The sequence below is a fragment of the Pelophylax lessonae genome (assembly GCF_965119305.1).
Source record: "Pelophylax lessonae genome assembly, chromosome: 11".
Classification (NCBI taxonomy): Eukaryota; Metazoa; Chordata; class Amphibia; order Anura; family Ranidae; genus Pelophylax; species Pelophylax lessonae.
Window position 1 is genome coordinate 188,136,870 of NC_138778.1, and position 18,454 is coordinate 188,155,323.

General features: G+C 45.0%; 1 protein-coding gene across 5 annotated transcripts in view; it reads left to right on the plus strand.

Annotated features, from left to right (window-relative positions):
- Positions 1-7,859, plus strand: part of KANSL1 (KAT8 regulatory NSL complex subunit 1) — a 233,457-nt gene extending 225,598 nt beyond the window's left edge. For all 5 annotated transcript variants that reach the window (XM_082271986.1, XM_082271987.1, XM_082271988.1 and 2 more), the window contains 4 exons: positions 1,326-1,383; positions 3,112-3,221; positions 3,331-3,544; positions 6,363-7,859. In XM_082271986.1, the coding sequence (XP_082128112.1) occupies positions 1,326-1,383; positions 3,112-3,221; positions 3,331-3,544; positions 6,363-6,566 (586 nt within the window). In that variant the 3' untranslated portion in view covers positions 6,567-7,859. The remainder of the gene's footprint in view (positions 1-1,325; positions 1,384-3,111; positions 3,222-3,330; positions 3,545-6,362) is intronic.
- The last annotated feature ends 10,595 nt before the right edge of the window (positions 7,860-18,454 follow it).

Below are 18,454 nucleotides of genomic sequence, written 5' to 3' on the forward strand. Positions count from 1 at the left end.
TTCAGCATGACCTGGCACCTGCTCACAGTGCCAAAACCACTGGTAAATGGTTTACTGACCATGGTATTACTGTGCTCAATTGGCCTGCCAACTCTCCTGACCTGAACCCCATAGAGAATCTGTGGGATGTTGTGAAGAGAAAGTTGAGAGACGCAAGACCCAACACTCTGGATGAGCTCAAGGCCACTATCGAAGCATCCTGGGCCTCCATCACACCTCAGCAGTGCCACAGGCTGGTTGCCTCCATGCCACGCCGCATTGAAGCAGTCATTTCTGCAAAAGGATTCCCGACCAAGTATTGAGTGCATAACTGAACATAATTTTTTGAAGGTTGACCTTTTTTGTATTAAAAACACTTTTCTTTTATTGGTCGGATGAAATATGCTAATTTTTTGAGATAGGAATTTGGGGTTTTCATGAGCTGTATGCCAAAATCATCAATATTAAAACAATAAAAGGCTTGCACTACTTCAGTTGTGTTTAATGAATGTAAAATATATGAAAGTCTAATGTTTATCATTACATTACAGAAAATAATGAACTTTATCACAATATGCTAATTTTTTGAGAGGGACCTGTATTATGTACATTTTAGGAAGGAATCCAGGCCTTAAAACAATTTACTAAGCTGGACAGAACCACCTTTGAGGGAGTCTTTTCCACATTTCCACAGCTCTTACTGTGAAAAAGCCTTTCTGTATTTGGAGATGAAATCTTTTCCTCCAGACTTAGTGCCCCCTTGTCCTCTGTGATGACCTTAAAGTGAATAAAGCCCCGTACACACGTACCGATCGTCGGCAGACCGATCGGCCGTCTTTTGTCCCCGGGCTGTCCTGTCCGCTGAAAAGTGCAAAAGACTGCACACGAATTTTGTCCGCCGACTGCAGAAGTGATGTCATGTGATGGTTAACTTTCCCTGTGTTTTTTCTTTTCTGAGCATGCCCAGTCTTGCAAATCTGCTGTCTGTCGGCTGAATTCTGTACTGACTGGCGAACAATCGGCCGTTCTTGTGTCGGCATACAACAATTTTAATGCTTGCACGACAGATTCTGTTCGGCCGAAAGTGCGCTGTCGGAAGCATCATACTAACAAGCCGAAAATCGGCCGATCGGTCGTCGGCCGAATCTTTTCAGCCGACAATCTGCACGTGTGTACTGGCCTTAACTCAACACCAAGTTCACTATGTGGACCCCTTATGTATTTGTACATGTTGATCATATCGCCCCTTAATTTCAAGAGTGTTGCATACAAAGAGACACAAGGCTCCAGTGTAACCCCAGTACAGGTCTGGGAATCCTAATTTCTTTTCCTTTTTCCTCCTGCAGCTGGCGTGTTGTTAAAATCTCTCCTCTGACTCCAAATTCAGAAAAGGAGATAGACGAGGTGAGTGAAGTCAAATACAAATGATACTTATTAGATATTTGTTGTTCAGACTTGGAGGAAGGTCATCAGTAATGTCTTTTGGATAACACCTTAACTCCTGAGGTCAGTCATTGAAAATTCTCAGGAATGGCCCCTGTGCCAACAGATTTTTATATTTTTTAAAATATACAAAAAAAAAAAAAAACACTTTATCGAGGTACATTCTCCCCTGTGCTACGATGTATCGAAAAAATACACCCCTTAACAGTCCAATCACACAATAAATTACATTCACTCAGCGGTATGATGCCCAACGAGTGAAGTTCCCAGAACCATCATGTCATGCAGGACACCGCATCACATAGGGACCCTAAAGTACCACCAAAATACTTAGCGGTGCAATGTCAGACAAACCCCTATCCCCACAAACCAACTGTACAACATGAAAGGGGGAAAGCGTTCACAGGCCCGAAGCTTTGTTGGGCAAAGGTAGAGTGAGGAAAGGGGGGATCTTCTAAAGCCTGGTACACACGGGCTAAATATTGCCAGATTCAACAGAAACTTGCCAATATTTGGCTGTGTGTACCCCAGCCTGACCGAGAGAAGCTGGTTGAACTGCCGGCTTCTGTCGAACGAGCATGTTGGGAAAACCAGCATCCAATCAGTGCTGGCAGCTAGTAGCAGAGAGCGCTGACCGCCCCCCTGTCAGAACACAATAGCTCAGCAGAAAGTTAGCTGTACTAACATTGGATGGTCAGTACAGCAACTCCTCCTGAGCTCCTCAGTTTTTTTTTTTTTTTCGTTCAACCCACGCAGCTTTCTTTACATTCTGGTATGCATATATGTTTACTGCCAGCGTAAAGATGTTAAAGTCCATCAGGCTATGAAGTCCCCCCCCCCCCCCCCCCCCCCCCTGCCAGCAAATAATTCACCTACAATCTTTTTTAAAGTCCTCCTGGGAGGCCCTGGTCTAATGATTGGGAACCAGTCTCTGCGGTTCCCAGTCAGGCAGTGACAGCCAGTCATAGTGCTCACATGCGGTTTGTTTACTAACAAACCTGCTGGTTGCAGCAGTCACAGCGCAATACAGTGTGTTATAATTTTATCAATATAGAAACCAGAAAGCCCTTGAGGGTCGGTTCACATTTCTGCGAGTGCGCCGATCGCATGTAATTCGGAGCACACTGCTCCTTCATTACATGCGATCGGAGGTGCGGATGCGAATTCAGCCATACACTTTGTATGGCTGAATTCGCACTGTATCCGCACCAAACACCCACATGACCCTTTTTTCCAGCCGCATCAGGATCAGATCGCACAGTGGTTGTGCGATCCGATCCGGTGCGAACTGTCAGATCGCACTGCGATATGCGATCAAACTGGGGGTGTCGTTAGCATTTCATTGACACCCCCTGCGTATCACATGGCAGTGTGAACTGCCAGATGTGCATTTGCGATGCGGGAACAGGCTGCGAATTTGCAGCCTTCGTGCATCGCACAAGTGTGAACCGGGACTCAATGAACCAGTGCACAGAAGAATGTTAGTTTGCATCTGAGCTCTGACCCAGCAGTTCTGGATGCACAGTTAACCATAAGTGCAGACTTAAATAATTTGCATGGCCACACCCGCTATTATAAATTCGAAATAAATCCCTTGTTTCTGAGATTTGTTATGGAAATGCTTTAGTAAACCTCTTTAAAAGAAAATCTGTGTTTTTAATGTTTTTCCGTTTTTGTTGTTCATTCCAGTTGGAGGATCTCTCGGATGCAGCCTTTTCGACTTTGCATGCAAAGTGTGAAGAGTTGGAACGATCGAGGTGGGTCAGCACCAGCCTCCCACCTCAACGTCGGGGCAGCAGGTAATGTGATGCCTCACTTACTGCGTGTGCAGGATGTACACTGCTCCATACTCGTTTTTTTATAATGAGGATTGAATTAAGGTTTAATTGCCATCAATCTGTTTTCCAGGACTCATCGGACATCTGAAGGTTCATTGACGCCTCAGTCTTTCTCAATGCAGCCTCCCTCTCCGGACACCAGTAGCTGGCAGGCTGTGCCTGACTTCTCTCCGCTCAGCCCCGACGTCCTGTCTGCTCCTCCCACACCCACTTCAAGGGACACTCCGCGTCTGATCTCTGAGGAGACACAGAGCTCCGTGTCAGACTCAGGTTATGAAGAGACGGTAAGTGATGTAACTGGTATTTTACAATGGAGCGAGCGAGAAGGTGTTTTGTGCTTACACGCTCCCTGTCCTAAGGTGACAACTCTGCTTCTCATAAATATAGTACAGGGAGTGATCATGGTCGCCTTAAGTAAGGAAGTGACATTTAGAAAGGATCACCAAGTGCAAATAAAGCCTGAAAGGATAAAACTAATGCAGCCACCAAGTCTACTGTACTTTGTGTTTTTAAAGACTATAGGCAAAACTTTTTTTCTCTCATTTTGGATAGAGTGAGGGTTATAACCCCTAAAAGATTTATTTTTGCCATCTGTTACTCATTGAGGAGATTTACCGTCACTTGCTGTCCCATAGCCAAAACAGGAAGTGAGAGGAAATCCTTGCAAATTAAGGGAATCTCTTGGGGACCTCCAGAACACCAAAACTAGTGTCCTCATTGGAAGATTTCCCCTCTATTACTTTTCTGGAGAACACACAGTTTAATGATAAATTGGACAAATCGAGAGGGTGAATCTCCCAAACGGGGACACAGACCAATTAAAATTGACAGATGTTCTGTTCCATATCCCCCTATATCAAAAATAAAAACGTTTTGACTTTAGTTACTTTAATTCACCCATGCTACTTTAGACTTGTTGATTTTTTTTTTTTTTTTTTGTAGAATGTGTAGTACCAGGTGTGTACTGCCATTCATAAACCTATACAGTACTAGTAAAAAGCAGCATTTGTTGTGGGAGCAATTTACAGTGCCATCTGCTGGCAACTTTGTAAACTTATCCAGACTTTGTGTTTCAAATTTTGTTTGATAAAGCTTTTTCTTTTTTGGTGTAAAGATGGCGTTTAGGGGCTTGCATTGACACAGTTGAAGGGATTGTTAACCACTTAAGCCCCGGAGGATTTGGCTGCTAAACGACCAGGGGGTATTTTGCGATTTGGCACTGCGTGACTTTAACGGACAATTGCGCGGTCGCGCAACGCTGTACCTAAACGAATTTGACGTCCTTTTTTTCCCCACAAACAGCTTTCTTTTGGTGGTATTTGATCACCTGTGCGATTTTTTTTTTTTTTTTTTTTTTTTTTTTTTTTTTTGATCACGCACTATAAACAATAAAGAGCGTAAATTTTGCAAAAATAACAATATTTTTCACATTTTTTTTATATGAAATTCCCCAAAAAAAAAAGTAAAAATCAAAATTTTTTAACATTATCGGCCAATTTGTTTTATGCTACCTATGTTTGGTAAAAAAAAAAACGCAAAAAGCATATTTTGATTGGTTTGCGCAAAAGTTATTGTGTTTACTAACAAAGGGAAAGATTTTTGTCATTTTTGGGTTTTTTTTTTTTAACGCGTAATGGCGGCGATCTGCGATTTTTTTTTTTTTTTTTTTTTTTTTTTTTTTCCGGTACTGCGACATTGCGGCGGACAGATCGGACCCTTGACTGACATTTTTGACACTTTTGGGGTTACCAGTGAAATTTCTACAGTAATCAGTGCTATATATATGCACTGTTACTGTAAAAATACACTGGCAGTGAAGGGGTTAACTTTATTTGAGAGGGAGGGGCTGCGTGTGTCCCTAGGGGTGTGATTCTAACTGTGATTGGCTGTCTGTTGAGCTGTAGTTACACTGATTAACGGTCCTACATAGTAGAACCGTATGATCGGTGTCTCTACACAGGGGAGAATGACAGGCAGCTTGTTTACACAAGCTGCCTGACTTTCTCCCTCTCCCCCGCCAATCGCAGAGTGAGCGGCGGACATCGGGTCCGCCGGTCACACCCGCGGGGGGGGGGGGGGGGTGGTCCGTGACCGTGCGGGAGAGCGCGCTCGCTCCCCAGAGCCTCACAGGTTTATTTACGTCACTTTGCCTGTGAGGGCAAGTGGTTAAATTTTCCAGGCAGGTAGAAGTGAGTATTCACTGACGTGTGTTATGTAGTTAGTAACACAGTCATCAAATATTTTTCCTAAAGAGGATCCGCCTATAACTAATATTTGTTGTGGTTGGATGATGGTTGAATTATCCACTAGTTTTATATTTTTGAAAATCTCTACATCCCATCTCCTGCCCTTCTGCTGTGATCTTGGTCTTTGACATCCTGACTCTACTTATTTATTCCTTCCTAATGATATATGGGCATGGAGATGCTGTGGCATTGAATGGCGCTGAAAATCATAGCAAAGTAAACAATCCTTAAAAAATAAATAATGTAGAAAATGTAATCTGCAGGAAAATGTTCAGGCAAGTGGTGGTGGTTTGGCTTTAAAGTATTACTAAAACCCCGAACAGTAAAATCAGTCTGTATATGCAGTAAAGAATGCAAGGTATACTTGCTGTGGAACCCAAGGGGTTAATCCTCTGCATTAAGTAAAAAGACTGATCCTGATCCTCCCCTTCTTCCACTGTCCTCAATCTATCTCCTGATAGAACAGAGCTTTCTGGGCAAGCTGCACATGCTCAGTTTGGTGTGTGTTGCTAGAGAGTTTTTTTTTTTCTTGGGAGAATGCATGTGATCAGCACAGGGCCAATCAGAACTGTCCAGACAGAGAGGCTCAGGGGTTCTGCAGCCAAATAGGACAATCAGAGGAAAATGAAAACTCCTACTACAAGCTTTAACCAAGCACTGATAGAAGTCACAAGACTGCTGTATACTGCTAATGAGAAAAAGTATTTAGCAGTATATATTTACTAAAATAATTGCATTTCCATGTTTTGTGTACTGTGGGAGGCCCGATATAGTGAATGTCGGGTCTTTGGTTTAGTAACACTTTAAGTAAACTGATATGCTTGAAGCTTTATTTTTGCCTCTTTGTCTTTTTCAGACTGTACAGCCCTGGGAGAGGCGACACTTTCCCCTTTCCTATACCCCAAAACCAGAAATTGCGGGAACCAACGAACCTACAGACTGGGGAGGGCCGCGTCCCTCACGCCGATCTTCCTGCAGCTCCCGAACTGCCAAAGACACAGAGGGACCCCCTTCCTCTCCGCCCTGCCCTTCCTCCAGACCGCGGCCCCTCCACAGATAAAGAACAGTGGCGGGTGAAAAACTTGCAAAGAAATAAATCTATATAAATATATATAAATCCGACAAGACAATTTGGCTTCAGAAGAATCCTCTGTTTGATATTCAAACTTTATCCCCGGAGCAGAGCGCCAGTTTCACAGTTTTTAGTGAATTTAAGAACTTTAGAGATCTGTTACCTTCTCCTCGTTATCTTTGTTTCTTGTTTTTGTTCTTTTTTTTTTTTTTCCTTTTAATCAAGCTATGTTGTATGTGTGACACCGTGTACTTAACCTGCTGCCGTCCCTCCGGCTCTCTGCGTGCAGCTCAGGAGTCGGAGGCGCAGTTGCTGCAGTTTGTGGCTCCCCATTTTCCCTAATGCCTGAACAGTGTGTGCTTGTAACAGTTTGTTCCTACTAGCTCCTCAAGTGCGGCTGCAGCTGAGGTATCAGACAAGGGGAAGGGCTTATGACATCTCAGATCCCACCCAGGAGGTACCTCTACGTTCTAGTAATCTTAAGAAAGCACTTATTTCCACGGCAGGATGATATAGGGCTTGGTTCAGATACCAAGTGGGTATGTTAAGGCCTGTACTGATCACTAGAACAGGCAACATTTCATAGTCATTTTCTTAGTTCAGAAAGTTTAAAAAATACATTTCTAGAAAGTTTTTCATTTTCTGTTGTAGCTTTATGGTGTTCCACGTGAGCAATGTCTGCTCGCTGTTTATTAGTCCTATGATGACCATGCTTGACATGCCAAATGCCGATTATTTGAAGGATAATCAAAGGCTACTATTTAACTATGATGTGGTTACAGGGTATAAAAAAAATGAGCAGAATCTGTAAAAATGCCCATTTCAAGCTAAAATGTTTAACCAAATTATTTGGTTATAGTTTTATTAGTGCCTAAAGCTGACCATACACAAAGGTACCTGATAGTTTGATTCAAAATAATCCAAATACTTTGAGAGCCAGGGAGGGTAGGAATATAGGATAACTGCCAGCGCTGACTGACTTGTTTTTAAGGTGCAGATTTCAGGGCTGACATCCTGATCCTGCTTATACTGGAACCAGCCAGGACTGCATTTCCATCTTCATGGCTGTATTCTTGTTGTGGGTCAGTATGTCCATTTGGAGCCAGGATAAACAGCACACAACCGTGGAGCTTTCCCTTCTAAAAACAAGTCAGCAACACATCCCTCCTGAAATTCTATCATAACCGATTGCCTTTAAAGTCTGTATAAAACCCAAAATCTATTTTTCAGTATGTTTTCCATCGTGCCTCATTGTATACACTGCATGTAAAAGCAAATTGTGTTTTGTAAACCCCCCCCCCCCCTCCGAAGATCCTACCAGTAACAACACCTGTGTTGCAGGCTGACAACCCCAAGCCACTGTTTTGCAATTAGCAGCAGCCTGCTGTGTGCACCCGTTAAGTTGGTCTGTGGGTTGACTATCAAATCTGCAGGAGGCATACGTGTTAAATATGAATGGCACCCAACGCCTAACTGAAGGCTGACCACACAATTATTAGGCGGAAGGCAGTGACTTACCATTGGCAACAGGAAGTGATGGTACCAGCAGGATCTTCAGATCACAAGCTTTGCAAGAGGGCCTAGATGAAAATGGCCAATCGCAGAAGGGAAGTTGGCATTGTTGGTAAATAAGGCTGTTGGAATCTGGTACTTGCATTAAAACTTTAGATAGCTGACCTACAAAAACCACCTTTTGCGGTCACAGCGAAATATCTGCCATCGGAAGACTAGCGGAATTGAAAGATCAATAGATCAACCATCCTTCTAAAATCATCTTCTTGTCTGGTTTTCCAGACTGCCCTCTAATAATGACGACATACTGAAAATAGATTCCGGCTTTGCATACACTTTAGGGCCCAGCACTAGATTTCACCTCCATTAAGTCGCTCCTGACATTGTCCCTTTTATTATATTTTGCATCATGTGCCAGTCTCATTGCATGTAAGGTCAGCTTTATAAGACCTGGTTGACTGCAGCAAGTGATCCTTCTTGGGCTTTAGTACTTCTATAATCTTTGTAGGCTACAGCATCTTTACAGAAAAAATTGTTTCCAATTTGGTTTTGAATCATTGTTTTTCCATTTAGACACGTTCCTTATTTTAATTTGGTGATATCAATTTAAATACTTGCTACATAACTGCCTGCTTGTATTAAAAATGTTGTTGCATATCCATCTTGCAACTTGTCTTCTCTTAATTCTAAACGCTGGCAAAAGATATGGTTCAACAATGGTGTGGTAATGCAGCCTGTGGGGACAGTAATTGTAACCTGCACTTTGACTCAAAGTAAATGATTTTGCCTTTTTGGAAGGAAGCGGGACTGGGAAGAATGTGCAGGCTGCCATTGCTGATCTCTTGCTTTAAGTTCATTACTGGAAGATATGTCAGACTGGGTCAACTGTCTTCACTTGTAGCCAGGCAACTAGTATTTTTAGTAATGTCAGCACAGTTTTCCTTTAAAGTGAGCCGTATCTCAATGGTAAATCCCTGTACAGTACTAAGAGAAATATTAATCCCCACTCCAGCAGCCCATGTCTTCATCCCATTCATTCCATTGCTGCAGCCTCCATCAGTCTCTTTAGCTTTCAACTTCACCGGGAGTGTCTGATGCCTGTGCCCTCTACTGCATTTTATGGTTTCACCCTCTGGCTCCCCTGTCACCACAGCAGTAATGTAGGGGGCGGAAGACAGAATCACAACAGCAGCAGGGGAAACGGAGATCTGACGCTCCCAGAGGTGATGAATGCTGAACAGTCTTGCAGAGGGAACTGCCATTGAGATCTTTGACAGGGTCACTTTAAAGGACCACAGTACTCTTGTGATGTGAAAGCGCTATTGTTTATACCCACACCTGTACAGAAACTGAGATATTTGTCACTTTGCATTGTAGTCTATTCCTTTTTATGTAAGCTGCCATGTTGGGCAAATAGGAGGAATACATTGCTAGTTGGCAAAGTCCAGAGAATCACTGAACAGGAAATCAGATCATTGTGTAGGTCCCCCTTTTGCTCCCCAAATGTAGCACCTTCATTTAAAATGTTATCCTACTATCCTGAAACTGTTCAATATCTATGCAACGAGCTAATGTCTTGGTCCTTAATTATTAGATATGAAAAACCTATACTTACTTTTTTAAAGTCCAACTTTGGAAAACTTAAAAATGATTCCTCACAGTGGGGGTGCGCCACACTGAAAGGTTTAATCGCTCATTTAGGTCTAGGATGCATAGAGAAGGTCTACTTGCCTGATCTTCAGTGCTGCTAGACCAGTCCCCGCAGTGTCTTTTCCCCCATACTCCAGCGGTCTAAGTTCTCACATCATCAAGACCAATGCCGGAGCCCTGCACTGGATGTGATGACATCGATAAAAACAAAGGGCACACTGGCCTTGTGCATTATCCAACAACATTTTTAATTAAAGGTAAAATATGACAAATAACTACTCACAAACATAGGTGATAAAAGCGCTCATCAGGCCACACCTCGTGGCTACACTCTCTCAGGCTAGCCAATGATTTGAGCTTAGGGGGGACCTCACCAGGGTCCCTGCTGGCTTAGGGTTACTGAGGTCCCCCCTAAGCTCGAGTCATTGGCTAGCCTGGGGATTGTAGCCATGAGGAGTGGCCTGATGAGTGCTTTTATCACCTATGTTTGTGAGTACAGGCCGTCCCCAGGTTACAAGGTTACAAACAAGATGGGGTCTGTAGGTTTGGTCAACAAAGGTTTGTTGTTAAATTTGTTTGCAAGTCGGAACAGGTACATTTTAGGTGTAGCTCCAGCCAAAATATTTTTTACATTTTTTTGGATAGCATAGGGAATGTTGGATAATGCACAAGGCCAGTGCGCCCTCTGTTTTTTTTTCGTACGGTGTGTTCTGAGGGCAACCTCAGTCCTAGACGGCAGCAAGACTTCAAGGGAATTATCCTCCTTTTGTACTTTTCTTATTGGGCTGCCACACCTATGTGCAGGGGATTATCGTTGTAACTGTATGTGATGATGCCGAGGGACATTCTGCCAGAGGATGGGGGAGCAGAGAATCAGGTAAGTTTGAAGTGTAAAAAAAAAAAAAAAAAAAACTCTCTAGACTAAACAAGCGCAACCCCACTATAAGGGATCATTTTAGGTTTGTGGCTTTAAGAGCCAGATGCTATAAGTAACAAAAACTCTTAAACCTTCACCCTAACAGACTGGTGTTGGGAAACATCTGTGATGTGAATTAGACTTTCCTATGCTAAAATGTTTTTACATTTACCAGGGCTTAGTTTCCCCTCTGACCCAGGTGATTAGTATTAAATGTTTGTTGCACCAGGCACCTGAAAGCCATAGAATTGGATTTAAAATTTGTCCATATTTGCCTAACCCAGGAGTAAGACTTTACAAACGGCTGCCTATAAAATTCAGTTACAGGGCGCAGCTCTTCACTAGTCTACGCTGGTACTCGTGTAGCCTTGTGCGTGGGCATACACCCCTAGGTGCAGACAGACCCGCATCTAGGGGCATATGTCCATGTGTGCCCTTCGCAAGTAACCGCTTATCACTCGCGTACAGCCACATCCTGTAATTGATTTGTTTGGACGGCTCTATGTCGCCCCCAGGTGCCCGTGTGCATTAGGCCTTGAAGAGCAACCGTTTTGGTTTCATCCACTCCCTATTCCCAGCAGCATAGATTTGCTTTCCTTTGCTCCTCCACTGTTCAGTTCAGCACCTGGAGCAGAAGGGAATACCTGGTACTTCTAGGTATGGTGTATTATGAGACTCACCCCACTGGGAAGGCTCCCATGAAAGTGAACCTGTTGCTTTGCCCTAGGTGAAGCTCAGGTTTGTTTTGAGGCTGACTGCCATAGATACCTTGCCAAAAATTCCAACAGGTGGGGGGGGGGATGCACAGCTTGGACCCCTAGCAATCCATTGCTGGCCACACACTATGAAACCTTCAATTGCCTGTCTGGGTTGCCTGACTTTTTATTTTTTCACCATATTAGGAAATGTTAGCCGTCAAAATCTAACACTGAGCTTTCCTAAATACCCCAGTTATCCAAAGCAGTACTAAAGTATGTCTTGCCGCTTATGTCTGTGCATGGTGACCCCCATGCTAATATCTCATATTCTGTCAAGGTGGGGGAGGCATTGTGTACACCGATAATGTGATCTCTAGCTTTAGCCAAATGTGTATTTTTGTATTTACTGTACTTTTCACAACTGGTCACTTCATACTGGTCGTCCTTTTATATGTTCTGTCGTTCTTCCTGATGGTCTATAATATGTTCACTCACGGCTACCAAAATATGGCCTCCTTGTCAAAGTAACTAAAAGTCTCTCCTTCCATGCAAAGGCTTAAACTCAGTCTGTATTTATCGCCCCCATTTCCATTTTAGTTGTATATATCGTTTTTCTTGTCCCATTAAAAAAAAAAAAAAAGCAAAAAAAAAAATTTAATATATAATTTTTTTTTTAACCCTGTGCAGACACGGACAGTCCTCAGCACTGAAAACGTTGATGTTGTTTTAAACCTTGTCCACTTCTAAGCATTAATAATGGCTTCAGTTCTCCAGCAAGAAATTGTTGAACATTTGAGAACATTTAGCATTGTATAAAGGTAAAAAAAAACAATAATGAAACACAATACTTGTATTTTGTAAATAACTTTTATTAGCTTTTCTGTTTATTTCCACCCTCCTTCCTTTTCCCAGGCATTGTAATGATGGTTGAATCTCCATCTTATGGGCTGTATAGAGTGGATTTTTTTTCTTTTTATGTTTAACATCTTTATCCTGTTGGGGAAAAATTCCAGAAAAAAAAAACAGTGCTTGAGAAAAAAAATAAAGAAAAATAAACAAGTTAAACATGGCTGTATTAGACTTAATTTTATTTTATTTTTTTTATTAGTGTTGGGTTTAGTTGCATGCTGTATACCATTGGAGTGTGTGCGGTGCTTGCAGGAATTTTTCCAAAAATTAGTGACTGGGTTTACGTCTACATTAAAAACCTGCATTTCAGAAATCATTTTAAGAATTTTCAACTTTCAGCGCTGTCACACTTTGACAATTACTCATGCAATACTGCATCCAAATTGTTCACACAAGTAGAGATTTCTTTTGGTGGTATTTAATCCCCACAGGATTTATTTTTGTAAAAACAATTTCGTTCATCGACGGACACAGCGCTCCATCAATCATAACTAGTGGGTTATGTTGTCCCCTCCCAGGAGTAGGACTAGGCAGGACAAAAAACACCTGGCTGCGCCCATGGGCCGTCCTCAGCTGGTATATAACCCCCTCTCTGCTCTAGGTAATCCGTTTTAACCTGTCTAGTCAGGAGTAAGGAACTAGGCTCCCGGCTGGGATCTCTGGTCTTAGCAATTTTCTCCTTCCTTACATCTTTTTTGTTTTCTCTCGGGAGATCTACAGTCAACTGCTGGGCTGGATAATCTAGATCCATTGGTCCCCCCCAGCCCAGCCAGTGAGTGCGTGCAGACCGCAGCTACACGCTAGGTCGGCTGCGACATAGCCTCACGGACAGAGCCTGGCCCGCGAGTTAAACGTCTTGCAGGGTCGCATACGACCGGGCTTGGGCCTATGAGAAAGCTTCCCCCGCCTTCCCCTACTCAGACTCTCATCTGATTCCGAGCCTGATGGACGCGGCCCGTCAAGGGTGATTTAATATCACGACCCCTGATCCATCCGATAGGATGATTCCTCCATGTTAGCAGCAGTGAATCAAAAAGCGCTGGTAGACGCACTTACCGGATCAAGCCCCTAAGAAAGCTTTTATTGATCTGCCCTTTTAAGGTGATCGCCTGTTGGGGCTGCCCTGAATGACATCATTAAGGGTATCACGGGGGGGTTGGGGGGGGAGAAGAGCCCTTTCCTGCCATAGTCTAGGAAAGGGATGGAGCCCTCCTTCGCAGCACATAAAAAAATATATATATATATTTTGTGCTTCTGGGACGGAGAATAAGGGAAATAGATCTTTAAAATCTTCCCCATGAGGTTCCAAGCATCCTTGGTCTGGTAAGCCTAGAGCTAGCTTCTCTGGACTCGCAGACAAACCCCTTCAGCATGAAGGTCTGCCCTTACCCATTATTGGGGTGTGAGGGGGACATCTTCACTGGTTTCCAGCCTTGTGGACTTCCTTCATGAGCGTCAATGGGATTCTCAAAATTATTCTTTTGGGGTTACCCAGAAAGGGGGACAGAGCTTTTCCTTTTCAAGTTTTTTAGGTCCTGAGTCTCCTTGTGTGGATTTAATTCCATGGGATGTCCAAACTACCTAAGGTCCCCCCTTTCCCTGTCCAGGGAACTGATTTACCTAGGTCCCAATCTAATTGTGACTAGGGTGGTCCTTCCTCTGGTCAAATTTCAGGAACCACATGCTGTGATTCACCGGCTGCTGTCACACATAGTTCTCTCTCCCATTTTGCATACAGGTTCTGAGTCTGGTGGTATCCGCATTCAAGACAGTTATGTTTGCACTTTCCTACATGCAGCTCCTTTAGCAGGTTCGGCTCCACAGAAGGATACTGAAGTTAATGATGAGGTCATGGGATCCTCTAAGACACCGCAGGCGTCCAAGGGCCACAGTAAGGCCAGTATCATCCTCTGCTCAGGCTTCTTCCGCAGCTCCTGTGAGTACTCAATAGCTAGGATCTTCCAATCATCCTGGTGGCTGTAAACGTCCCTTGGGGGCTTCCTCTCAGAGAAGACCAGTTGTCGTCTCAAGGGATGATCTACCATCCTGCTTTACAGTAGCTGATTTTACTGGCTTAGCTATTGAAAGCCAGGTACTGAGGGATAGAGGTCTGTCTGGATCAGTGATCCCTACTATGATGTAGGCGAGGAAGTAGTCATCCAGCAAGATATACCATCGTACGTAGAAAGCGTACATTTCTTGGTGTGAGTCGATTGGCGCTCATCCTCGATCCTTTTCTGTGGCTCGGATCTTACCCTTTCTTCAACAGGGCGTTGATCAGAAGTTGGCCTTGAGTACCATCAAGGGCCAGGTGTCTTCCCTGGCAATCTTCTTTCAGCGAACCCAAGCCACGCACTCTTTAGTTCGTACCTTTATTTAGGGGGTTCGACATGTGGCTCCATCTGTATGGTCTCTTTTGCCGCTGTGGGATTTAAACTTAGTGCTCTAGGTTCTCCAGAAACCTCCATTTGAGATTATTTGGGAGATTCCCTTGCCTACGTTATTCCAGCTTGTCCGAGTTGCTGAAGCTGACAGAGCTGCTGACAGGCATCAGCCTTCCTTCCAGTCCAAAGTGACAGTGTAGCAGCCATTATTGTGTGGGCAAGGGTACTCTGCCAGTGTGTCTGTGTCACGGCGAGCGCCCCCCTCAAGGAAGCGATGTTCTTTTATCTCCTCAATGGAGGACGACCCTCTTTTTTTTTTTTTTGCATGGTCTTATAGGTGGTCTTTTTGTGGACCTTTGGCCAGCATCTCCTTGCGGAACGGAGGTCGGCGGCTTCCCCTGCTTATGTTTTCAGGGTGAGCTAAGTATATAGCGACCCTTCTGGGTCTGCGTCCACACACTTCAAGTGCTCTGATAGTGAGGATGATTCCTCTTTAATCGCATATGCGCATGAAAAGGTGCTGGTGGATGCACTAATTGTATCGGTGCGAGAAATTTTAAACGTGGGGTGCAGCTGCTGCGTCAGAGGCGCCGGTCCCCTTGGTGCCTGCATATCCTTGGTGCCTGCAAAGATTTTCCCGCCCACTGTGACAAAATTATCGCAAGTCAGTGGAGTTGTCCTAAACTCTATATGGCGGTGCCTAAGTGTTTCGAAAGACAGTATCCCTTGAGGAGTCTAATTGGGCTGTTCCACCTGTGATGAACTCTCAGGGCTGTATAAATCCACCCGAATTCCGGTGGATTCGTCTCCAGTTTTTAAAAGACCCTTTTGTCAGGAGAGCAGAGACTTTGGCCTGCCACATGTTTGCTGTGGCCAGTTCGGTCCTTAGGGCGATGTTCACCATAGCATTGGTGTCCCAGATTTTAACGGAGTGGGCAAAGCTTTTGCGCTAGGATCTAGAGCTTCTCCCTGCCCTTTGCAGAGCTGCTGGACCAGTTAGTCCAGGGGTTTCAGTTTGTCTGCGTCCTTCGGCGCAGGATATGGCTGAAATGCTGGTCTGTGGACCAGACTTTCAAGAAGGCCTTATCTGATCTTCCCTTTGTGGTGCATCACCTGTTTGGATCCTCCCTGGATGATATAGTTAAGCAGGATTTCAAGACAGGGGATCGAAGTCTGTAAGGACCTCCTCCGGAGGTCCCAATAGGACCTGCACTGGAAAGCTGAGAGCGGGTCCTTCCGGACCCGTTGACCTCCCTGATTCAAGACAAGTGGGTCCATGAGCTGAATCGGTCAGGCTACAAGATCGAGTTTCGGGCTTATCCTCCAGAAAGGTTCCTTCCTACCTGAGTTTTTCCCCAGTCCGCCTGCGAGGTCTCTTCGGGGCGATGCAAGACTTGCTAGTACAAGGGGTGATTGTTCTGGTCTCGGAACATTTTTTTTTTTTTCATGGTGGTGGTTCAAACCTTGTTACAGGTCCCAAGAAGGAAAGCAAGGTACGTCCAATATTGGACCTCAAAGCTCTGAACTGCTTGTGTGGGTACAGATGTTCCGAATGGAGTCCGTACAGTAGTGGCATCCCTACATCAGGGGGATTTCTGCCCTCTACCGATATCAAGGACGCTTACCTTCATATTTTATGATATATGCCGGTCAGCTGCGCCTCCTCCACTTGCTGTGGGCGAGGAGCATTATCAAGTGGTCTTGTCTCAGCTCCTTGGGTCTTCACAAAGTGTTGGCCCCAGTGTTGACATTGTTGCGCCAGAGGGGGATTGCGGTACTGGAGTACCTGGATGATGATCTTCTGCGAGAAGAGTCTCCGACTGCTCTGACGGGCAACCGGGAGATTACTGTGCAGACTCTGCAGGAGTTCGGTTGGAAATTAAATTTCCAGGTATTGGCTCTGGTTCCGTCCACCTAGTGGGGCTGTCTGGGTCTGCTTTGGACTCTGCCTCAGCCAGGGTGTTCCTCCCACGGGACAAGCTCCAAAATCTGCAAGATTAATTCTGCTCCTGTTGTCCAGCAGTCGGTCATCTTTCAGGACTGGCATGCGGGTGCTGGTTCAGTTTGCACAGTTCCTCACGAGACCTCTGCAAAGAGGAATTCTCGCCATGTGGGGCAAGAATACACAGTCTCTAGACAATCTGATCCTGTTGAGCCGGGGTACAAGAGGGTCTCTGATTCGGTGGCTTCGCTCTCCGGTGCTTCGACAGGGAAAAAAAAATCTTAATTCCCCTGTACTGGACGATGGTCACCACAGATGCCAGCCTGTCTGAGTGGGGTGGTGGGATTGTGCGCAGGGGATCTGGACTCAAGAAGAATCCAGACTATCAATCGATATACTGGACATTTCCACCGGAGGTGTTTCATCTGTTGTGTCTCCGGTGGGGAACTCCCCAGGTGGTCCTGTTGGTCCCCATCTCAAAAGGAAGGTGCTTAGGTTTTTTGGCACTTTTGGGATCCTCTGACCGACGCCACAGACACACTGGTGGCTCCTTTGAGGCTAGTATCATCTGCTATACGTCTTTCCTGTTCTAGAACTTCCAAAATTCCTGCGTAGGTTTGAGGCAGAAGGGATTACGCTCATTCTAGTGGCTCAAGACTGACCTCACCGGTCTTGGTACGCAGATCTGGTACGGTTGGTCACTGATGCTCCTTGGAGACTTCCTCTTAGAGGAGGTCTGTTGGCTCAAGGGCCAATCTTCCATCTTGCCTTACAGTCTCTGGTTTAACGGTTTGGCTGTCGGAAGCCTGGTTCTGAAGAATAGTTGTCTGAATCTGTGATTCCAACGCTGCTGCAGGCTATGAAATCTACTTCCAGGAAGATTTACAATCGCGTTTGAGGAGCGTACTTTGCAGGTGTTAATCTCTTGGGTTCACCCCCGCTCCTTTTAAGTGACTCAGAGTTTGGCTTTCCTCTGAGGTGTTGAGCAGCAACACCTCATGTGAAATTAGTTCTGCTGTGTTTTTTCCCACCCCTCCATGTTTTGACACTGCTTTGGGACGTCCCAGTGGTCAAGAAGATCTGGAGCTGCGTCTGTCAATGAACGAAAGAAAATTGGATTTCTTTCATTCATGGACGGACACAGCTTCATATCTTCATTGACAGTTGGGTTATGCTGCTCTTCAAAGGAGTAGAACACTAGTCAAAAAAGAGTTAACAAAGCTTGGCTATGCCCCTGGAGAGTCCCAGGGGGTATTCTCCCACTTCCTGCTATAGGATCTAAGTTGGGGAGGTGATCTGCCCAGAGTGATGCCCGCCTGGTTCCGAAGGTTATGCAAGTAGTGTCTCTCCAGGCCCCCCCCCCCCTCTCCTCTGGGAAATTCCGGGTGGACGCGGGCCTGTTTCCCGGGTTGGTCAATCCCTCCTGTGCCTTTCGGACCCTACTGGCACCCCATCCTCAGAGGTTCACCTGTGCTAAATCCGGCCCAAAGAGATTCCTTCCTCCTGCTATAGCACTGTGCTGGGACCTGAAGTACCATCAATACAGTGGTGGTGCAATTTTACAGCGTTTTCAAAAAAAATTTTTTTTGCAAACACTAGTGGTCTCCAGGTTTTTTCTATGGCGCCCCCAGAACAAGTTTTACTACCTGACCCACTCTGAGGCTGCAGGACCCTCTGAATCTCCATCTGCCCTGGCAGCCATGATGGCAGTCCAGTTTAGACTGATGTCTAAAGTGGATATGGCCCTTCAAAAGAGACATGGTAAAAAGCACCCTCCACCTTTACCTACTTCTGCGGGTGACATGGCTGCTGCGGACGCGAGTAACCCCACGGAGTCTGCGTCCACGCACTTCGAGTGCTCAGAC